This window comes from Dasypus novemcinctus, chromosome 21, assembly GCF_030445035.2.
Source record: "Dasypus novemcinctus isolate mDasNov1 chromosome 21, mDasNov1.1.hap2, whole genome shotgun sequence".
Classification (NCBI taxonomy): Eukaryota; Metazoa; Chordata; class Mammalia; order Cingulata; family Dasypodidae; genus Dasypus; species Dasypus novemcinctus.
Window position 1 is genome coordinate 78481158 of NC_080693.1, and position 22565 is coordinate 78503722.

Below are 22565 nucleotides of genomic sequence, written 5' to 3' on the forward strand. Positions count from 1 at the left end.
GAGGAGAAAGATGAGAAGACAAAAAGAGAAACAGATACAGAAAATCACACAGCAAATGGACACAGACAGCAAATACAGCAGGGCGGGGAAGGAAAGAAAAATAAAATTAAAAATTTTAATCATTTTTTAAAAATTTGCTTTAAATCAGTGGTTCTCAACCTTGGCTGCTCATTGCAATTACCTGGGGAACTTTATTTTTATTTTTTTATGATGTATTTTATTTATTTCTACCCCACCCCCCCTTCACCCAGTTGTCTGCTCTCTGTGTCCATTCACTGTGTGTTCTTCTGTGTCTGCTTGTATTCTCATTAGTTGGCTCTGGGAACGGATCCTGGGAACTTCTGGAGTGGGAGAGAGGCAATTACTCCCTTGTGCCACCTCAACTCCCCGTTCTGCTGTGTCTTCTTATTTTCTTTCCTCTGTGTCTCCTGTTGCGTCATCTTGCTGCACCAGCTCTCCACGTTGGCCAGCACTCTTGCGCAGGGCAGCTTTTCCGCGCTGAGCAGCAGTCCCATGCAGGGCAGTACTCCCATGTAGGGCGACATTCCCGCATGGGCCAGCACTCTGCGTAAGTCAGCTCGCCACATGAGCCAGCTTGCCACGTGGGCCAACTTGCCCTCAGCAGTAGGCCCCGGGCATCGAACCCTGGACCACCTCCTATATGGTAGATGGGATCCCAATTGGTTGAGCCACATCCGGTTCCCTACCTAGGGAACTTTAAAAAACACTGAGGAGAGATTCTGATTTAGTTGGTCCAGGGTTCAACCTGGGCATTATGAGTTTTCAAAGCCCTCTAGGTCTTCTAAATGGGCAGCCGAGGTTAAGAGCCTCTGCTTTAGAGCTAGACATGCCCAGGTTTGCGTCCAGGCTCTGCCTGGACTTATACATGACCTTGGACAAGTTACTTAATCTCTCTGGGCATTAGTTTCTTCCTCTAAGTGGGAATCATGATAACTGCCTTGGGGATTGTGATGGACAGGCAGTGAGAGACTGTAGAGCTTTCTCCATGCATCAGGGATCTAGTAGGTCTTTATTTATATATAAATATATAGTATTAGTATATATTTGTTTATATATATATATATAGTATTAGTAAACCGAAGGGTTGCTGATGCAAAATACAAGAAACTGGTTGGTTGTTATAAAAGGTATTTATTTGGGGTAGGCACTTACAGATACCAGGCCATAAAGCATAAGTTATTTCCCTCACCAAAGTCTATTTCCACATGTTGGAGTAAGATGGCTGCCGATGGCTGCAAGGGTTCAGGCTTCCTGGGTTCCTCCCTTATAAGGTTTTGCTTCTCTCTGGGTTCAAGATTCCTACCTTCCCGGGGCTTCTTTCTCCCTGGACTCAGGATTCCTCTCCTCCTCAGACTGGCTTCTTTTTCCTCTGTGAGCTTACTTCCCAGGGCTCCAGCTTAAGGCTTCAGTATCAAACTCCTCAACATCAAAACCCCAACATCAAAAACCCTCGCAGCAAAAGCTCCAACTCTGTCCTTTGCCACCCCTTGGTGGGTGGAGACTCAACACCCTAATGATGTGGCCCAATCAAAGCCCTAATCATAACTCAACCATGCCCAGTAACAGACCAGATTACAAACATAGTCCAATACCTATTTTTGGAATTCATAACTATATCAAACTGCTACATATATGTTTTGTAAATATATATATATATTTTTTTCTTCTCTCCATTTTTCTTTCTTATTTTCTTTTCTTTTTTTTCAGTAGGTCTTTACATATTCTGATACAAATCCTTTATCAGAAATGACCTGCCATATCTTCTCCAAATCTATGACTTATCTATTTTTTTTTTAAAGATTTATTTATTTATTTCTCTCCCCTTCCCCCCACCCCCTGGTTGTCTCTTCTCTGTGTCCATTTGCTGCGAGTTCTTTGTCCGCTTCTGTTGTTGTCAGCAGCATGGGAATCTGTGTTTCTTTTTGTTGCGTCATCTTGTTGTGTCAGCTCTCTGTGTGTGTGGCACCATTTTTGGGCAGGCTGCACTTACTTTCGCGCTGGGCGACTCTCCTTATGGAGCGCACTCCTTGCGCGTGGGGCTCCCCTATGCGGGGGACACCCCTGCGTGGCATGGCACTCCTTGTGCGCATGAGCACTGAGCATGGGCCAGCTGCACACAGGTCAAGGAGGCCCGGGATTTGAACTGTGGACCTCCCATGTGGTAAGTGGACGCCCTATCCACTGGGTTAAGTCTGCTTCCTGTCTTTCTATTTTCTTAATGGTATTTTTTGAAGTACAAAAGTGATGAAATCCAATTAGTCTTTTTTCGTTTTTTTATGAACCATACTTTTCATGTCCCGCCTAAGAGATCTTTGCCTAACCCTATACTTTTCCCCTAAGTTTTATAGTTTTAGCCCTTACAGTTGAGCCTCCAATCCATTTTGAGTTCTTGTTTGTAGAGGTGTGAGGTAGGGGTCTCTGTTCATTCTTTTGCATGTGGCTATCCACTTATCCCAGCTTCATTTGTTAAAGAGCCCTCCTTTCCCCACTGAGCTGCCTTTGTCAAAAAGTAATTGATGTAAATGTAAAGGTTTATTTCTGGACTTTCATTTCCATTCCATTGATCTATATGTCTACTCTTATGCCAGTAACACAGTCTGTCTTAATAAATGCTTGTTGAATGAGTAAGTGAAATAGTGGGAGTTATAATGAGAATGGAGATAAAGCATGCAGTTTTCCATGTCATAAAACCTGTTTCCTAGGAAAGTCTGGGAGATAAATATATATCTCCCAGACTTTATTTCGGGTGTCCTGGAAAGCACTGTTGGGCCAAAATCTTTCGTACAAAGTTGCTTTGTCAAGTGAATTACTACCCTAACATTTCTGTTGCATCGTATTTTTTATCTTTTTCATAGGTTTGGTTCTTTGTCTATGGGTTTTACTTAAGTCAGGAAACACCCCCTCCAAGCATTTCCCCCTTGGGTTCTGACATCATTTCAAGATGGCAGCCCCTTTAGCAAGAAACCTAAAGTCTTGGCTATTGAAAGGCCTTTGGTCTTAAATCCTGCCATGGCAAGCCTCTCATACAATTCATCTTCCTTGCTCTATCCCCTGACTGTGACCTATTTTCCTAGAGCTCTGTGCAGGGCAGGGTCAGGAGCTCAGACCCCAAATCTGAGCCCTTAAGAACTTTCCATGAAAGGCAAGAGTTTCTCAGAGTTCGATGGAGCCATCAGACAGCTCTGCTAAACTCCATAGTGAATGTGGCCAGCACACCCCGACAGGTGGCTAGGCGAGCCCTCACAATCCGCAGAATCAGTCGATGTGCCAGGATTTGAGAAGGGTCAAGCTCTCCTTTGGGGTGAGGGAAGTGCAATTTGTAGGAATTGCACACTTGGGTTTTTAAGACTTGTACTTATCACCCACGAGAAAACATCCTTTGCATTTGAACACCAGCTCTGCTGTGGCCGGAGCTGCTCCATTGCACCTTCTCAGCAATGAAATGTCTCCTTCATCTCAGAAATGAAGTATCTCCTTCTTGGCACCTTCTTGACTGTGAAGTGTCTCATCCTGTGAGAGTGGGTGAGGTCTCAGAATGATAGAATACTTGACTGACCTTGCCAAGGTCAGGCAGCTGGTGAATGGCAGAGCCAGAACTTGAAGTGTCAGGGCCCAAACTGCCTTCCAATTCCCCATGGCCCCTCTCAGGACCACTAGCACATACCCCAGGGTTTCCCCAAGGCCCAACTATTCTGCTTGTGAAAGAAGCAGTCCTACTTTGGCCCCTTCTCAGGTTGACTCCTGGCACTATCCTGTTTGGGGCCATTGGAGGAAAGAGATTTCCAGGGGGCCCCAGGAAGAAGTGGAGGGTGGATTCTGATACCCTAGATCTCTGGACTGGGTGAGCCTCTGCTTGGAAAATTGAGTGGATGGGTGGGTGGTGGTGGGTGGTTCCAGAGTGATCCTGGGCTCTTAAATCTGTGTACTAAGTGATTAAAGTCCAGCCATGGTAGGGAATTTAGTCCAACATAATCACCATTTCATAATCAGCATTTCCTCTTGCCTCCCAGTAAATATATTAACTAAGTAAAAAACTGGTGCCATTGGGTGGGCAAGAGCTTTGGAGTCAGACAGACTGGCTCTCCACTTACTAGTTACGGCCCTGGGCAACCATTTGCCTTCTCTGAATACCAAATTCCTCCCAAGTCAAATGGAAACTTTATGGCCAACCTCAGAGGACAATTGTAAGGATTGGTCAAAATAATGCTCCGCATGTGGTTTGCACTCGATAAATGGTTTTTTAAAAGGCAGATCAGCTTCTTGATAAATCCCTTAAACCCCTGGCCCCCAACCAGACAGAGACCCCTGGTGTGACCCGTGAAGGCTGGGAAGTGGCCAGGCAGGGTCCCTCACCCCATGTCATTGCTCTACCCCCGCAGCAGCCGGCACCATGGAGATTGTGTATGTGTACGTCAAGAAGCGCAGCGAGTTCGGGAAACAGTGCAACTTCTCGGACCGCCAGGCTGAGCTGAACATTGACATTCCACCCAACCCTGAACTGGCCGAGCAGTTCATGGAGAGGAACCCCGTGGACACGGGCGTCCAGTGCTCCACGAGCATGTCGGAGCACGAGGTGGGGGCCTGGCCAGCAGGGGCGTGGCCAGGTGGGGTGGCCACCCAAGGCCAGTGAGTGGGGCTGGCTGGTCCTGTTCCCCTGAAAGCCAGTTAAAGAGGGGACTGGGGCAGAGGCACCCCAAGACCCACCACAGGACCCAGGGCCTACCCCTTCCAAGCTTAGGCTCAGGAGAAGACCCAGCCTCAGACAGTACCTGGGCCAGGTGAACTTCAGTCAAGATGCTCTCTCCCAGGTGTCCTTGCCTCATCTCGGAGACTCTTACTAGAACTGTTTTAGGCACTTGTTACAACAGGCAGAGGGATTCTGAGGGGCCAGGGATTCATGTCTAGCTGCCAACTGCCCAGCTTGTGGCGAGGAGAGTTCAGGCCTGAGGGCCCCCACGATGTGAGAACTGAGGTCCATGATCACGTTGCCCAGAAGTCCAGCTAGCTCCCTCCCAGTTTGTCTGAACCAGGAGATCGGCTCCTGGTGATGTCAGGAACTGCCAAGAGAAAATTACGTTGAGTGAGCTAAGCCATTTACCACATCAAATTTGACTGAGTGAAAAATCATGCTGGATTGGCCAAAACTAATATTCAGCAGTTGAGTTGGGGCAGTTGCTCTGAGGACTCACAGTTCAAATGAGCTTAGCTTCTTGCTTTCTCAGGGCTCATTGAGCCAAGGGGACCAGGGCAGCTTTGTCCTTGGTGTAGACAACTAAACAAGATGGCTGCCACGCAGCCACACCATGTTAGCATTCTCCCGTCAGCAGCTTCGCCCTGTCAAGACTTAATTTTGTGAGGGTTGACTTAAAAATGGAAAGGAGATGGGAAGAGATTGCTTAGTGGTTGCGAAGGGAATTAGCTTGGAGTGATGCAAGTTCTGAAGCTAGATAGAGGTGATGGTTGCACATCATGACTGTACAAATGCCACTGAATTGTTCATTTCAAAATGGTTAAAAGGATCAGTAAAAAAAAAAAAAAGGGATGAGGCAAAGTGACAATTTCAAGGGATAAAATCCCATGTACAGTCTTCCCTGCTATTAAGGAAGAGCAAAGCCAATCCCAAGCTCTTAATTGTCTTCATGTTTCAGTTTCTGAGGTGTTGTACCTGGTAGGGAGGTGAATGATTTTTCCCTGGAATCTCACAGAACAGATGGGTGCACTTCTCTGGACCATTAGGATTCAGATAAGGTCAGAGCTGGATTTACTGTGGATGCTAGCATCAGCTGCAAAGCAGCTAGCACCACAGAGTGGCATTTTCATGTCCACCTGTGACCACCTGAGAACCAGGAAGTTCCCTGCTGGTATCTGAAAATGTGATGGCATGGGCTGAGGGCACCTCATCAGATCGTCCCATTGGCCCACCCCCGGGTCAGAGGCCCTGGGAACCCCAGGATCCTGGCCCCCAGAGGTGGCCGATGCTTACGTACCTCCTCACCTGTGGCTCTCTGTTTAGGCCAACACGGAACGCTTTGAGATGGAGACCCGAGGGGTAAACCATGTCGAAGGGGGCTGGCCCAAGGATGTGAACCCCCTGGAGCTGGAGCAGACCATCCGCTTCCGGAAGAAAGTGGAGAAGGACGAGAACTACATCAATGCCATCATGCAGCTTGGCTCGGTAAGGCTTCCTCTGGGCCCCCTTCTGGCAGAGCCTCATGTGCCTCTGCACTCCCCAAGGGGGTGTCAAGCCACACCGTGCCCGGCTGGCCCCGTGCTGTGCCCAGGCAGCTACTGGGGGAAGGAGAGCCGGCTGCCGACCCTAAGACTTTGAGCAGACAGGTCCCCAACAGAGAGAGAGGGCCAAGATGGGGGGAGGCAAGTGCTGAGCAGGCTTTAGGAAACCCCAAAAGAATCCCACCTGGCAGCTCCCTAACAATAGGGATCCTTCATTCAACAAATCCGGGCTGAGCTTCTAGCCTCAGCCAGAACAGTAGCGAATGCAAGAACGAGTCTCACATCATCCTTCCCCGAAGAGCTTGCAATCTACCAGAGGACAAAGGCAAGTCCAAAGACACCGTGTTATAAAGGGAGACAGAAATAAACGCGGAAAGAGAAGGGCTAGCACGCCATTTTGCCCCATAAAGAGGGAGAGGGTATTTCATTTTGGAGGCATAGGGGAAGGCTTCCTGGAAGGGGTGGTAGTTGAGTTTGGGCTTCCCCCTCTTAGACATTTGACATAATGGGGAGGGCTGTCTGGGTGGAGGACCCAGGGGTCTCCAAAGGTGGGAAGCCGGAGACGGGCGCCATGCACGTGGAGTGATGAATGATTCTGTTTGGCTAGAATGGTGTTTCTCTGCCGGTTTTCATTATTAACCCCCAGTGAATCTTTTTAGATTTTTATTTCCTAATCGTCTCCCAATCCCCAGAATGAAATTTTAATACCACGGATGTATTGTATATCTGTTTATGTGCCGTAGGTAGAGCTGTCCTTTCTAAGTAAAGGGTAATGTTATTTTGCCCCCAAGAGCCAATTTTCACCCCCTCGAGGGTGATGCTGTCCCGTTGAGAATGCACAGGCCAGGAGGGTGGGAAAAGGCCCCGGACAGTCCCTGCCCCTCCCAGACTCCGTTCCAGCCCCGCTCAGTCCAAAAGGCCCGCGTTGGCTGCTGTGGAGCCCGCCCGATGTGGAAGGAGTGACCCATCCTGACGTGTCCCCGCAGATCATGGAGCACTGCATCAAGCAGAACAACGCCATTGACATCTACCAGGAGTACTTTGACGACAAGGACGCCGTGGAGGTGACAGAAGAGGCCCCTTCAGCCAAAACCATCAATGTTTTCAGGTACCTCTAGAGCCAGGCCGGCTTCTGGCCAGCCTCTGTCCCACCCTTGATGGCAGGTGCTCCCAGAGGTGACTCCTCTGGGCCCAGAGCGTGACAAGGGTCAGAGCCCCGATGTACCCTGTGGAGAAGCGGCCCCTACCCTGGGGGCGGGCCTGGCTGAGACAGGGGAGACAGGCTCTGGGAAAAGAGCCTAAGTGCATTTGCACTACGGGCAGTGGGACTGTCGTTCCCCATCAGTGGTGGCAGCGTAATCTTCAAACGACGGGAAACTCCCCCAAGTGTTCTCATGTGTGTGAAATGACCGTACACGTGGATATTCGCGCAGCGTGGTGTGTGTCAGCCAAAGACCAAAAACAAATTATCTCCATCGAGAGGGGTCTGGTTGGGTAAATCCTGGTGCGCCCACAGTGGAATGCCTGGCAGCTGTTAAAATGAATGAGGCAACTCCTTACGGACTGACGTGGAATGAGTGCTGAGATTTGTTAAGTGAAAACCTAATGCAAACAAAAAACAAATGAGGTGCAAGACAGCGAGTGTAGTGTGCTTTTTGCTTAAAACATGCATGTATGTATGTACACGTATATGTGTGCATATGTGTACGTGTGTCTTAGTTTGCCAACGCTGCTACAACAAAGTACCACAAGCTAGAAATTTATTGTCTCACCGTTTGGGAGGCTAGTCCATAATCAAGGTGTCAGCAGGAGCCACGCTTCCTCTGAAGTCTGTAGGGGTCTGGGGTGGCTCGGCAGCTTGGCAGTAACTCAATTTCTGCTTCTGTCACATGTAGTTCCTACGTGCTAGCTCTAGCTCTAGCCCTGGCTCTCTCTCTATCTCTGTTATCTCTCTCTAGCTCTAGTTGTAGCTGTAGCTGTAGCTCTATATCTCTCTCTAGCTCTAGCTCTCTCTTATCTCTATTATCTCTCTCTAGCTCTAGCTGTAGCTGTAGCTGTAGCTCTTATCTCTCTCTCTCTAGCTCTAGCTCTAGTTCTCTGTGTCTGCATCAGTCATCTGTGCCCCAATAAAAATTTCCCCTCCTTATAAGTGGTCCAGTCATCGCACTGCTTGAGCCACATCTGCTTCCCATAAACAACATCTTCAAAGACCTTTTCGCAAATGAGCTCACACTTACAGGCCCAGGAGTTAGCACTTGAACGCGTCATTTTGGGAGACACAGTTTGATCCGTAACAGCGTATGTGTCTACTTCTGCGTGTCTGTTACATGTACATGTCTTTGTGTGTCCACGTATGTGGGGGCATATACACTTGTATGTGCTGAGGATTCTCGAGAAAACAGACGCACGCTAGAACCAGTGACCTCTGGGGAGGAGAACCATATAGCTGGGGACAGAGTTGGAAGGGAACTTACTCTTTTGTACTTTTGGAATTTTGTAACTGGGCTTGTATTGTATATTTCAATGTTTAAAATTCAGGCTTAGATCAGATCAGAACTTCTAGAGCAAGGCGGTTTTGTCCAGTCCTTGTTGGATGTCCGCTCTGTTCCAGGCCCCCTGTCCACACCCTGGGGAGCACGGCGGGGATGGCCCGAGGATCCTGAGCTGCCCAGTCCAGGGCTTGGGAACCTCCCAGCTCCCTGGGAGTGCCCTGTGTCCTCTGACCAGGATGCTGTTTCATGGCCACACGAAGCTCTGGTTGGGAAGGGCAGACGTTCCTATTCCCTGGTTTTCCAGATAAGGAAACCGAGGCCCTGAGGGCTTCAGCGCCACGAGGAAGTCCAGGAGCAGGGTTCACAGGTCCGCAGGTCCGCATCCGGGCCCCTTCCAGGCCGAATGCCTCCAGCAGGCCACAGTGGAAGGGGGAGATGCCAGTGGACCAGGAAGAGACCAAGAGAGGACCTGGGGGGGCTGGTGAAAGACACTGTGAAAATCATTAACTGAGCATGGGAGGGAGAGAAGACAGAAGCACACAGCAATTTTGTCACTTTTCAGGGAGAGGATTTTTGTTATTTTTTTCCTAAGATGGTCCCTTTGTCTCTTGTTTCTTCATTTTATTCACTCACTCATTCATTCGTTCCTCACATATGGGGCGACTTCCTGGGCAGGTGAGCTGTCCGCCTGCCTCAGGTGGCGGCAGCTGAGTGGCCACTAGCCCTCCTGGACCCTCCTTTCCCCGGGGCCACGTGAAGGTCTTTGCCACCATTGGATGCCGAGGCTTGTCCTGGGCTAGAGGGAGCTTCTCGTGCTCCCTCTTTGTCACTTTCGGTTTCCTCACTGCTAAAGCAAACTCTATACAATGGGCTGGCTTAACCAGAGGGACTTACTGGCTTACGCTTTTCATTCTGCTTGGAAAGGATCCCGGTGGTAGGCTGAAGCCCCGTCCTGATGGGCCGGGCCACACCTTAGCCCAAGTCACCTGTCGCAGGTCCTCCTTCCAGTGGGTTCACACCCACAGCAATGGATTGGTTGAAGGACCTGTTTTTCGGGGCGCACAGCTCCCAGGCTCACAGCCAGGAGGGGGGATGGTGGAGGAGGAGCAGCTCCAGGAGAGAGAAGATGAGTGAAGAGTTAGACATCGACCTGTTGGGGAAGGAGGACTGGGGGAAACCGAGGGAGCGAGAACGGGGGAGGGCACGATGTCTCCCAGCATTTGGAGCGTGTGGGGTGGGGGCAGGGGCTTTGGTCCCAGCGATGCTGGGTCACGGTGAGAGGTGTTTTGAAAGCGACTGGCTTCAAACGCCAGCTCCGGGGAGTTTGTGTCAAGGACCCACCATCAGCCGAGGCTCCTGGGGAGGACTTGGCCCAGGACCCTCTTCAGGTCTAGGGTGGTGCGTGGCCTGCTGAGCAGGGTGGAGGGGGAAAGAGCCGGGAGCACCAGTGAGGGCCGTGCAGGGGAAGGGGCCCCGTCCCTCCTCTTCCCAGCAGGGAGCGGAGGCCAAACCCAGGCTGGCACTGGGTGTCCTGAACCCCAGCCCAAGCCCTTCCTACTGCAGTAGCAACCCCAGGGAGGGGACAGATGGTTGAAGCACCTGGCCAGAAAGTGCGAGAAAGGCCTCCTACTTCCATCCCTTCCTTGAAGGAGAAAGCCTCACTTTGAGCCATTCGGTCTCCAGCACTTTACTAACTCTTGCTCCGTCTGCCTCCCCTTTTTACATATTAACAAGCGATCAGACCTCAGGCTCCAAGCTTTCAGCCGGTGAAAGTATCCGACTGGAATTAAATATTGTTTCCATTGTTTTATTGTTTCCTTCTTTTGATGGCGGTGAGATTGGTTTTCCATTTATTAGAAGTCTTATACACTTTGCTTTACAAAGAAATCCCTTCTCCCCCACACACAAAAAAATTTAGTACATATCCCTGAATGAATGTGATTGTATCAATGTATTTGATTTTTTTTAATGAAAAAATTAAGTGAATGCATTTGGGGAGCCCTGCACCTCAGTCTGTTGCCCTCTTTTGCTCTCCCCTAAAGGGATCCCCAGGAAATCAAGAGAGCAGCCACACACCTCTCCTGGCACCCCGATGACAACAGGAAGTTGGCCGTGGCATATTCTTGCTTGGACTTTCAACGGGCACCTTTGGGCATGAACTACGAGTCATACATCTGGGACCTGGGTGAGAAGCAGGGGTGTCTCGGTGGTCAGGGAAGGCCGAGGGTGAGGGCCGAGGATGGTAGAAGCAGGGGGTAGAAGGCAGGGAGGGGCCAGGGCCCTGTCTGGGCTTGGGTGCTACCCAGCAGGACAAAGTCAGAAGCAGGAAAATCCCGTCCTTTCCACACCCTTCATGAGGGGCATTAAAGACCGGACACTCCCGCCGTCCTGAAGGACCTGCCAGAAAGAGTCCCTCATAGATTGAGAAGGGGCCCAGGGAAGGGGGGGAGGGGCATCTGGGAGCACAGACCGCTGTTAACAGAAGCCGCAGGCTAAGGGAAGCGCCAGGCAGGCCCCAGGGGGTGGGGGCTCGCATCACACCCCCAGTCTCCCCCACCACCATCATTATTAAAGGAGGTGTTAGGATATCGGAAGCTGTGGGTGCCCAGGCGGAGCTGGGCACTTTCTGCTTTTGAGCAGTTCGTTGAGTGTTCATTGAGTTTTGTTTTGTTTTTTAGCAGGTACCGGGGATCAAACCCGGGGCCTCGTACATGGGAAGCAGGTGCTCAACCACTTGAGCTACATCCCCCATGGAGTTCTTAGAGCATCCCCCCAGGGTGAACTCCACCCTTAGCCCCAGGACACAGAGGAAGACACTGGCTCTGTGGAGAAGTTAGTGCCGAGCTGACTTTATGTAAAAACTTTAGGGTCAGAACCTTGTTTCACTCCAATCCAGGGAAATGGACTAGGAATATAATTCACACATGCATATGCATAACCCCCCCCAAACCTGACTGTCAAAAATAAAACCATCAGAAGAGCTCCAGGGCCCAGTGTACGGGAAGGAGAGGAGGGACCCTCCAGGCTTCCCCTGGCCACCACTCCGCCTGTGGGAGGGGGTAAACTGGTTGACCTGTCCTCTTCTTTCCAGGCCTGTTGGGATTTTTTTTTTTTCCTGCTTTATAGAAAACCCCAACAAGCCTGAAATTGCCCTCAAGCCGTCTTCTCCTCTCGTCACCCTGGAGTACAACCCCAAGGACTCCCACATCCTCCTGGGAGGATGCTACAACGGGCAAATTGGTAAGGAGGGGCTGGCTGGAGGCCCAACCAGCCTGTCTGCAGCCTGGGCCCGAGGAAGAAGCGGGGTGGCGGGGACATCCCACAGCTGGTCACCTCCAGCATGAGCTCAGGTTGCACTGACACCTGGGCCATGTCTGCAGTTATAATAATCATTTAAGTTGAAAATATCAGTTCACAATAAAACTTAAAAAATGCAACGCAAGCCATGTCCACGCGCATGTACGTGCACGCGTCCCGGGCGAGCGCCTTCTCGGGGAGGCAGCAGGAGAAACCCACGCTCATCATTCCCTTCGTGTTGGTTTCCCAGCTGCTGAACCCAGCGGCTTCAGAGCAGGAGTTCCCCGGTGCACGATGGCAGAGGCTAGAAGGCCAGCCTCCCTGCAGCCGTGTCTTCTGGCTGGCAGTAATCCTTGGGGTTCTCGGCTTTTCTGTCATGTCACATGGCAGAGCACATGGAGGCGTCTTCTCTCTCTTCCGGGGTTCCGCTGGTGGCTGGCTTCTGGCTGCTCCTCGAGCCTTCCTCTGTGTCCAGTTACCTTGGCATCTAAGGACTTCAACCCTGGTGGACTGAAGCCTGCCCCTGAACTCATAACGCCTGCAAAGGGCCTGTTTCCAGTTGGGCCCGCACCCGCAGGGCCGGGCGTGGGGCCTGAGTGTGCCTTTCGTGGAGGGCGTGTCTCAGTCCCCGACAGGTGCCGGAGGAAGAAACTCAGGCCATTTTGGTTCGGCCGGAGTGATAGGCTGTTGTGTTGGCTGTGGGCAGATAGGGGCTCCCATCCTGTCACCTTACACCAGACTTGGGGGGCAAAGGAGAGAAAACGCTGGCTGTTATCTGTTCTGTTGTGCTTTCCCCTATATCCTGGCTCCCCGCCACCCCACGAAACGAAAGGAAGGCCACTGTTTTTTACACTTCCAGGATCCCAAGTTCCTAACATCTTAAGGATAATTTAAAGACTTTCCCCGGGAAATTTTACTATGCCAATTTTCACTTTGCATGCTTCCTCTTTAAATAGGAAAGTTTACTAGATATAAACTGTGCATTTGCTTGATTTGGCCTGCTTCGTGTCTTTTTTTTTTCTTTTTACAATTTTGTAATGGGACAGTTTCCCATAAAAATCTTCATTTCTAGCTTCTCGTGGTAAAGCAAGGTTCTGGCAACTCTGACCCCACAGGCCCACCTGGCAGTCAGTGGCCAGACGTCTGCCTCTGGTCCCTCCACTTGGTGGCCCTTGGTCATCACACCCGTCCTGGCGTGGTTCTCATAATAGAGAAGCATCCTCTGTTGCCATGGTGCTAAAAAGTGGTAGGGACAGGTGCACCAGGGCTGCACAGGGCTTCTCAACCCCGCAGGTCACTTTAAAATTACCTGGGGAATTTTCTAAAAATGCCATCTCTGCTCCACTCCAAGAGCTTCTGATTCACTTAGTCTGAGGTGGAGCTCAACATGAATACTTAGAAAAAGTAGATTTATGGAAATATAAATAAAATAAATTCACCCCTTAAAGCATTCAGTTTGTTGATTTTTAGTGTATTACCAGGTTGTGAACCATCTCCACTATCTGATTCCAGAATATTTTCATCACTCCAAAAGGCAACCCTGTATTTGTCCATCCCCAGGCAACCACTAATATACTATTAGTGTTAGAGTGTTCGGGGCACTTTACTAGTCTAGACATTTCACGTAAATGGAGTCATAAAGTACATGGCCTTTCTGTCTGGCTTCTTTCACTCAGCATGATGTTTTCAGGGTTCATCCACGTAGTATGTATCAGTACTTCATCCCTTTTTCAGGGCTGAATAATATTCCTTTGCATAAATATATCACATCTTGTTCATCCATTCCTCAGCTGATGGACACTTGGATTGTTTCCACTTTTTGGCTGTTGTGAATTTTGCTGCTGTGAACATACATGAACAAGCTTGTATATGAGCATGTGTTTTCAATTCTCTTGGGAATTCTCTTCCTAGAAATGGAATTCTGAATCACATGGTAACTCTTACTTTTTGAGGAAAGGCCAAACTGTTTTCCAAAGTGGCTACACCAGCAATATATGAGGGTTCCACTTTCTCCACATCCTCACCAACACTTCTTTCTGTCTTTTTATGATTACCATCTTAGAGGTGTGAATGTTCCTCACTGAGTTTTAAAAAAATATTTTTCGTTTGTTCTCACTGGGGTTTTGACTTGCATTTGCCTAATACTGCTGCCCACTGAACCAACAGCAGGGCTCACCCCGAAGGAAGAAATAGGGGAGACCCAGCCAGGACTGTCCCAAACCTCCCAGCCCAGGGCCTACTGAGATTCCAGAGAAGGAGGCCCGCAGGCCGCGTGATCAGAACCTGAGGGTTTACTAGGGGAACTTGGCTGCGGGAAGCCACAGCTACCTCGGGAGGGACCGCGGCGCAGGAAGCTGGCACGGGGATGCCCATACCTGTGGCAGCCGTTCTTTAGCTTATGTAGGGCTGGGACGAAGTGGCTGAGTGCCAGAGGCGTGCGTGCAAGTTTTGGGAAAACATCTGGGGATGTGCTTTTTTTCTCAAAACAAGATGTGCTCAGGGCAGGCAGTGTTCCAGCTTATAGCAGCTAAAGCTCTGCGTAAGCTCAGAGGGCTGCCAGGGAGATAGCGGGAGGGAGCCTGAGGCCAGGGAGCGGGGGCCAAGTCCCTCTTTGGGTGCTCCCTGCACCATCCACCCAGCCCCTGAGGGCGCGCTTACCAGCCATGTGTACATCTCTCGTGGAGAGATGGCTACTCAAGTCCTTTGCCCGTTTTTAAATCGGTCTGTCTCTTGGTCTTAAGAGATCTGTTTATATTCTGGACCCTAGACCCTCAGGAGATACATGTGATTGGAAATATTTTCTCCCGTTCCGGGGGTTGTCTTCACTTCCTTGAAAGCGGCACAAAAGTTTTTAATTTTCGTAAAGGCCAACTAATTTTTTTCTCTTGTTGTTTGTGCGTTAGTTGTCATATCTCAGAAGTCATTGCTTGATCCAAAGTCGTGAAGATTAACACCTGTGTTTTCTTTCAAGAGTATTGTAGTTGTGGCTTCTACATGGGATCCACTTGGAGTTAATTTTTGTCTACTATGTGAGGGGAGGATCTGGGTTCACGCTTTTGCAATGATCCCAGCACCTTTTGTTGAAGACTATTCTTTCCCCCCTATATTGTCTTGCTGCTCTTGTAGAAAACCAACTGAATAAAGATTATGGATTTATTATTGAGCTCTCAATTATATTCCATTGATTTATATGTCTATAGTCTTGACTGCTATGCTTCTGCAGCAAGTTTGAAAATCAAGAAGTGTGAAGACTCCTTGTTCTTCTTTTTCAAGGTCACCTAGGCTATTCTGAGTCCATTCAATTTCCATATATATTTAAAGATCAACCCATTAATCTCTGCAAAAAAATACAATAAAAGGCAGCTGGAAATTTAATACAGGTTGCATTGAATCTGTAGATCAGTTGGGGACTGTTACATCTTTACAATATTAAGTCTTCTAATTCAGGAATGCAATATGTTTTTCCATTTATTTAGAGCTACTTTAATTTCTTTAAATGATGTTTTTGTAGTTTTCAATGTACAAGTCTTGCACTATTTTGTTAAGTTTATTCCTGAGTATTTTATTCTTTTTTAAAAAGATTTATTTATCCCCCCACCACACACACACACACACACACACACACACAATCTGCTCTTTGTGTCCATTCTCTGTGCATTCTTCAGTGTCTGCTTGTCTTCTCTTTAGGCAGCACTGGGGACCCATCCTGGGACCTTCTGGAGTGGGAGAGAGGTGCTCAAGCTCTTGTGTCACCTCAGCTCCCTGGTCTGCTGGTCTCTTATTGTCTGTCCTCTGTGTCTTTTTTTGTTGTGTCATCTTGCTGCACCAGTTCCCCACTCAGGCCAACTTGCTGTGTGGGCCAGCACTCCTGCATGGCCAGCACTTCCTGTGGGCCAGCACTTCCCGTGGGCCAGCTTGCCTTCACCAGGAGGCCCTGGGAACTGAACCCGGGGATTCCCATATGGTAGATGGGAGCCCAATCACTTGAACTACATCTATTTCCCTTATTTTTTTAATGCTATTTTAAATGTAATTGTTGTTTTTGTATTCCCTGCCCCCCTTGCGGCTTGCTAGCTGTCTGCTCCCTGTGTCCATTTGCTGTGCGTTCTTCTGTGTGTCTGTATTTATTTTTTATTTATTTCCCCCCTTCTAGTGGCCTGCTTGTTGTTTTGCTCTCCGTGTCCATTCGCTGCGCACTCTTCTGTGTTTTCACTTGTCTCCCTTTTTGTTGCGTCACCTTGCTGAGTCGGCTCTCCGTGGCGCTGGCAGGCCGGCGGCACTCCAGGGCGCCCACAGGCCAGCTGCTCTTCGCAGCATGAGGGCGAGCTTGCCGTCACAAGGAGGCCCCAGGACGCTAACCCAGGACCTCCTATATGGTAGACGGGAGCCCAACTGACTGAGCCACAGCCGCTTCCCATAACTGTTTCCTTAATTTTGTTTTTGGATTGTTGATTCCTACTTTATAGATTCAACTAATATTTATATGTTGATCTTGTTTCGGAGCCTTGCTGAACTTGTTTATTAGCTCTAATAAGTTTTTTTGTAGATACCATAGGGTTTTCTATATGTAAGGTCATGTCATCTACAAATAGAGATAGTTTTACTTTTTCCTTTTAATCTGGATACCTTCTATTTAGTTTTCTTACCTAATTGCCCTGGCTAGACTCTCCAGTACAATGTTGAATAGAAGTGGTGAGAGCAGATATCCCTGACTTGTTTCTGATCTTAAGGGGAAAGCTTTCAGTCTATTACTGGTGAGTATACAGTGAGCCATGTGTTTTTCATAGCTGCCCTTTATCAGTTTGAGGAAGTTCACTTCTATTCCTAGTTTGTTGAGTATTTTTTTATCATGAAAGGGTGTTGGGGTTTGCCTTTGTTGAGATGATCATGTGGGTTTTGTCCTTTATTCTATTAATATGGTATATTACATTGATAGATTTTAAAATGTTGAAGCAACCTTGCATTCCTGGGGAAAATGCCACACTTGGTTATGGTAGAGAATCTTTTTTATATGCTGCAGGATTCAATTTGCTGGTATTTTGTCTAGTGTCCAGAAGGACCCTCTTAAGGTTTTCTTGTAGGACAGGTTTCCTTGGGACAGAGCCTCACTCTGTCTTAATTTCTTCTTAATTTTTAAAGGATAGTTTTGCTGGATATTGAAGTCTTGGTTGACAGTGTTTTCTTCTTTCATGACTTTGAAGATGCCATCCCACTGCCTTCTGGCCTCCATGGTTTCTTATTGAGTCATTTTTCTCTTTCAAGACTCTCTTTGTCTTTGATTAGTTTATCCTGCTAGGAGTTCATCAAGCTTCTTGGATGAGTAGACTAAAGTTTTGCATTAAATCTGGGAAGCTTCCACAACTATTTCTTCAAATATTCTTTCTGCCCCTTTCCTCTCTCCTCTCTTTCGGGGATTTCCATTGTGTGGCACATGTGGGGATGTCCCACAGGTCTCCGAGGTGCTGTTCTTTCTCCTTGTCCTTTTTTATTTTTGTTTCTCAAACTGGATAATCTCAATCAACCTATCTTCAAGTTCCCTGACTTTTTTGAAAAGATTTATTTTATTCGTTTCTTTCTCCTCACCCCCTTGTTGTTTTTCACTTGCTGTGTCTGTTCTTCATCTTCCTTGTTTCTTCACGAGGCACCGGGAGCCAAACCCGGGACCTCTGATGTGGGAGGGAGGTGCCTAATCGCTTGAGCCACCTCCGCTCCCTACTTTGTTGTGTTTCTCATTCTGTTTTTCCTCCCCACGTCTCTTGTTGCATCATCCTGTTGTGTCAGCTTGCTGCGCCTGCCCATCATGCCAGCTCACTGTCTCCTTTTAGGAGGCACTGGGATCCAAACCAGTGACCTCCTGTGTGGTAGGTGGGAGCCCAGTCACCTGAGCCACATCTGCTTCTCTCCCTATTCTTTTGCTTGCTCAAATCTGCAGTTTAGCCCCTCTGGTGAATATTTACTTCATTCTTGTACTTCAACTCCAGAATTTCTTTTTGGTTCTTTTGTTTAAAAGTCATTTTCTCTATTTGGTAAGACATCATCATCATGCTTCCTTTAGTTTTTTGTTTGTTTGTTTGTTTTTTAGGAGGTACCAGAGATTGAATCCAGGACCTCGTATATGGGAAGAAGCAGGTGCTCAACCGCTTGAGCTACATCTACTTCCTCCTCTTTTTTTAAAATTTATTTTTCCCCTTCCCTACCCTGCTGTTCTTGCTGCCTGTGTCCATTCGCTGTGTGATCTTCTGTATCTATTTCACTTTTTGTCTTCTCATCTTTCTCCTCTAGGATTCACTGGTATTTGATCCTAGAGACCTCTGATGTGGAGAGAGGTTCCCTGTCAATTGCACCACCTCAGTTCCTGGTCTCTGCTGTGCTTCACCTTGACTCTCCCCTTCCTCTCTCTTTTGTTGTGCCATCATCTTGCTGCATGACTCACTTGTGCCGGCACTGGCTCACTGCACGGGCACTCTTCCTGCTGCACGGGCACTGGCTCACCACACGGGCAGTCATGCAGGCACTCAGCTCACCGCGTGGGCACTTGGCTTGCTGTGCAGGCACCCACATGGGCACTCAGCTCACTGCGTGGGCACTTCCCCTGGACACTCAGCTCACCACATGAGCACTCAGCTCACTGTGCGGGCACTCGGCTCACCATGAGGGCACTGGCTCGCCACGCAGGCACACTTTCTCTTCTTATGTTTCTCCAGGAGACTTCAGGGATCAAACCCAGGTCCTCCCATATGGTAGGTGGAGGTCTTATCACTTGAGCTACATCCACGTCCCCACTTTAGTTCTTTAGATATGATTTCTTGTAGTTCTTAGAACATGTTTGAGGTAGCTGATTTAAAGTTTCTGTCTAGTATGTCTAACATCTGGACTTTCTTGGGGATGGTTTCTATTTATTGTACAGACCATACTTTCTTGTTTATTTACATCAAATAATATAAAGTGGCGACTCTGGAAACCCGATTCCTACCCCTTCCCAGGATTTGCTGTTGCTGCTTTGTTTATTTTAGTAGTAGCTCTTTAGTGAGTTTTCTGAACTAATTCTGTGAAGTCTGTATTCTTTATCATGTGGGGCCACTGAAGTCTGTGATTGGCTGTTGATCAGTTAATGATTGGACAGAGGTTTCCGGAAACACCTGGAGACATAAATCTTCCAGTCTTGGCTGAGGGCCATCCCTTCAGTGGACTACTCTGCCTCAGCCTCTGCCCAGTGCTTCAAGGTCAGCCAAGGTGATTGCTTAGTGCCTTCCCAGGTCTTTCCTGAGCAGCCTGGGCACACACACAGCCCCGCACATGCACCTGTCCTTCTAGATTTTCAAGAATTTATTGGAACTTTTCAAAACCCCTAGGGATATCTCGTTCTCCAGTTTTGTCTTTTAAGCTCTTTGGCCAGCCTATTATTTTCTCCACCTATTACCCCCAGCCTCAAGGTGGCTGCAAAGTTAATCAATATCAAATAATGATTTTCATCAGTTGCCCTTGTAAAAAGGCTTTTGAACTGGGTGAGCTCTGAATGATGTCAAATGTAGGTGAAGTCTTCCGGGCAACCACCAGATGGGGAGAATAAGGACTGTTCTTTGGGAATGTGGCTTTTAAAGCGCTCCTGCCCCATTCTGTTCCCTCCGAAAACCAGTAACCTGTCAGGCTACTGGTTTTCACTGAAAATGTGGGCTATTTTTAAGGGCTACCATGGAACTAAGAGAGTGAGGGTTTTAAACTAGTTAACTGTAGGGTTTAACAAGTTAAAATGCTACAAAGCTTGCCACTCGTAACTGAGATTCAGCTTGTTTTCTTGAATAAATGCTATCTGGTTTGCTGCGAACCTTTGAATAATTTCAAAGTTCTGAAAAAGTCGATTCTCAGCATTTTTTTTTTGCCAGTTTTCTCATTGTTTTTATGGAAGAGAAAGTTTTTAGAGGTCCTTCCATGCCATTTGCATCGACATCACACCTGCATGAGCTCACCTTAGTGAGCTTGGAAGACCACCACCCCAACCCCATGGCAAGCCTCCCGCCCTCCACCCTGCAGGAGCAGACCCCGCCCCATCCTGACCGCACCGCAGGCCAGCTTTCCCTTGAGCAGAGTAGGGCTCCCCTTCCCCCCTTCCTTCACACCCCCCACTTCTTCCCCCTCCCTCTCCTTGTGGGAGCCGCAGCAGGAATGGAGAGGAAACTTCTCGCAGACCTTCTGGGCCTCCTCAGGTCTCTGCTCTCCCCCCCAGACCTGCCGCTCCCTCCCCGGGGGAGCTGCCGGGTGATGGAAGAGCCAGAGGTGCCTGTAAACTTCTCCGCCAAGCAACTTGGGTGCCAGGGCTCTAAGGCCCTGCCGTGGGGCCACTTGGCCGTGACTTATTCAGGAGCCCGGCCCTGCTCATCACTCCCAAGCCTTCTGGCGGCTTTTCTTGCAGGCTGGACCAGCCCCAGCTCTGGGCTCCCACTGCCAGTAAGAAGGGCCCCGAAAGGAGCTTCAGGGAACCCAGGGGGACCCACCTCCAGGCACTGCTTTGCCCCAGCAGAGCAAGATTAGCTAAGAAAGCACATTTCCGGGCCAGGCTGGCCAACAGCAAGTGCCTCGGCCTTGAGGAAATATGACGTACAAATTGATGGACTGAATGTCTCTTGTTTTATAAAACCTGCTTTCCTAGAAGCAGCTCTGAGTAATAGGGCGGGCGCTCACTGTGTACTCACAGAGAAGGAAAATAAAATCTGCCAGGGCAAAAAAGACACTTCCCTTCTCTCTGGGCACAGCAGAAACGGTGCAGCCCCATGGACAGGTCAGAGCCCAGGCCACAGTCCCCGTGCGTTTCTCCCCAGGAGGCTGCCGAGGCAGGGAGGCCCCGCAGCGCCCCTCCCGAGGGCCGCCCGGGCCGTCTTGGGCCCCTGTCCGCCGCCGATGCCCCCGGGAGGCTTCTCTGCCTGTGCTAGGCCGTCCCTAGTGCCTCGTGGGGTGCTCAGTACAGCACAGGCCTCGAAGAGCGAGTGGAGCTCGGCCTCTGGGAGACCCTCCAAAGAGATCCCATGGGGCCTCGGCGCTGGGAGGACACTAGCTCTGACCCTGGAAAACCACATGCCTTCCAGACCCGTCTATCCCAGAGAAGGCAGCCTGACCCCCTTCTGTCCCCCCTCACTTCCTTCCCCGCCAGCCTGGTGGGACACACGGAAGGGCAGCCTGGTGGCGGAGCTGTCCACCATCGAGTTCAGCCACCGAGACCCCGTGTACGGCACCATCTGGCTGCAGTCCAAGACGGGCACCGAGTGCTTCTCGGCCTCCACGGACGGGCAGGTACCAGGCAGTCAGGTGTCGGGGGTAGGGGACAGGAGAGGCCAGCACTCCCTGGTTCCCCATCAGAATCCCTTGGGGGAACGTTTCCTTTTCCATTTCATTTTTACAATTCATGCCCATGGAACCCAAAACCCAAAAGGTACAACACAGTGGACGGTGAAATGTCTACCATTCCCGGCCGCCTTCGCGTAGGTGGCCGCTGGCCTCAGCCTCTTACCTCTGCTTCCAGGGAGAATCTCTGTGTAGACAAGCCAACCCCCGTCTCCTTCGCTCCTTGTTTTGCACACTTACACACAGCTCTGCACTTGGGGTTCACTCACCGTACCTTGGCGACGGTTTCATATGTCATAAAGCGCTGCCCTGCCCTAATTTATTTCAATGGCATCTAACCTTTTGCTGTTGCAGTGTAGCACAGAATGTATTTCTACACAGATTACTGCACACACCACCAGTTGGATCCCTAGCGTACATTCCTGGCAGTGGGGTTTCGGGGTCAAAGAATATGTGCTCTTCCAACGTTGCTATGGGTCCCCATGTAGAGGGAAGCCTTTGAAAATGCAGATTTCTGGGTCGGCGCTTGGCAAGGGGATTCGGTAGGTCTGGTATCTGGGTTTTATGACGCCCTCCAGCTGATGCCGATGAAAGCTCATGTGTGAGAGCCACTGGGAGAGAACAAATCCTCTGGGGCTCTTGTTAAAATGCAGATTCTGCTTTGGAAGGTCTGGGGTTCTGCAGTTCTAATAAGGTTCCAGATGTTGCTGATGTCCGGGATCAACGCCTGGGTGCCACCCTTTCTGGAAGGCTTTGCAGGAGGCCTGGGAGCCTTGGCTTAGAGGCTCCAAGGGAGGCACGGCTCAGCTCCTTTGGCCAGAGCCAGCCTGCAGAACTTTGGAAGGTTTCCCCAGATGGAGCCGGAGAAAGTGGCTCCCCGTGGCTGTTGCTCGTTCCATCCTTTGTCTCAGCTGCAGTCCCCATGCCACCCCAGTGCCCTGGGAATCAATCCAGTCTGCTGTCCCTTGGCCTGGCATTTTAGGTCCACTCTGGTCTGGTTATCACCTGCCTTTCCCACCTCCTCACCTCCCATGACCCTACCCACCCACTCGCTGCCCCAGGGGAAACTTCGCTTCCCTGCAACCTGCACTGCCCCTCACCAGTCCCACCCACCCTGTGGGCCCTCCCCCTCCGAGAAGCCCCCCGCCCCATGTTTCCAGCCTCCGATGGCTGCTGTTGGCCATGCCG

The 22565-nt window shown here is 49.6% G+C and overlaps 1 protein-coding gene across 6 annotated transcripts in view; it reads left to right on the forward strand.

The window, feature by feature from the left end:
- The window catches only part of DNAI2 (dynein axonemal intermediate chain 2), a 39082-nt gene that overhangs the window by 3510 nt on the left and 13007 nt on the right, over positions 1–22565 (forward strand). For 5 of the 6 annotated variants that reach the window (XR_002798695.3, XM_012529254.4, XM_058284655.2 and 2 more), the window contains exons 2-7: positions 4401–4594; positions 6035–6196; positions 7239–7360; positions 10787–10929; positions 11871–11984; positions 21187–21326. Coding sequence is in view for 5 of the 6 variants with exons in the window: in XM_012529254.4 (XP_012384708.2) it covers positions 4412–4594; positions 6035–6196; positions 7239–7360; positions 10787–10929; positions 11871–11984; positions 21187–21326 (864 nt within the window). In the remaining variant the exon portion in view is untranslated. The remainder of the gene's footprint in view (positions 1–4400; positions 4595–6034; positions 6197–7238; positions 7361–10786; positions 10930–11870; positions 11985–21186; positions 21327–22565) is intronic. The other variant, XM_058284654.2, reaches the window with a different exon arrangement.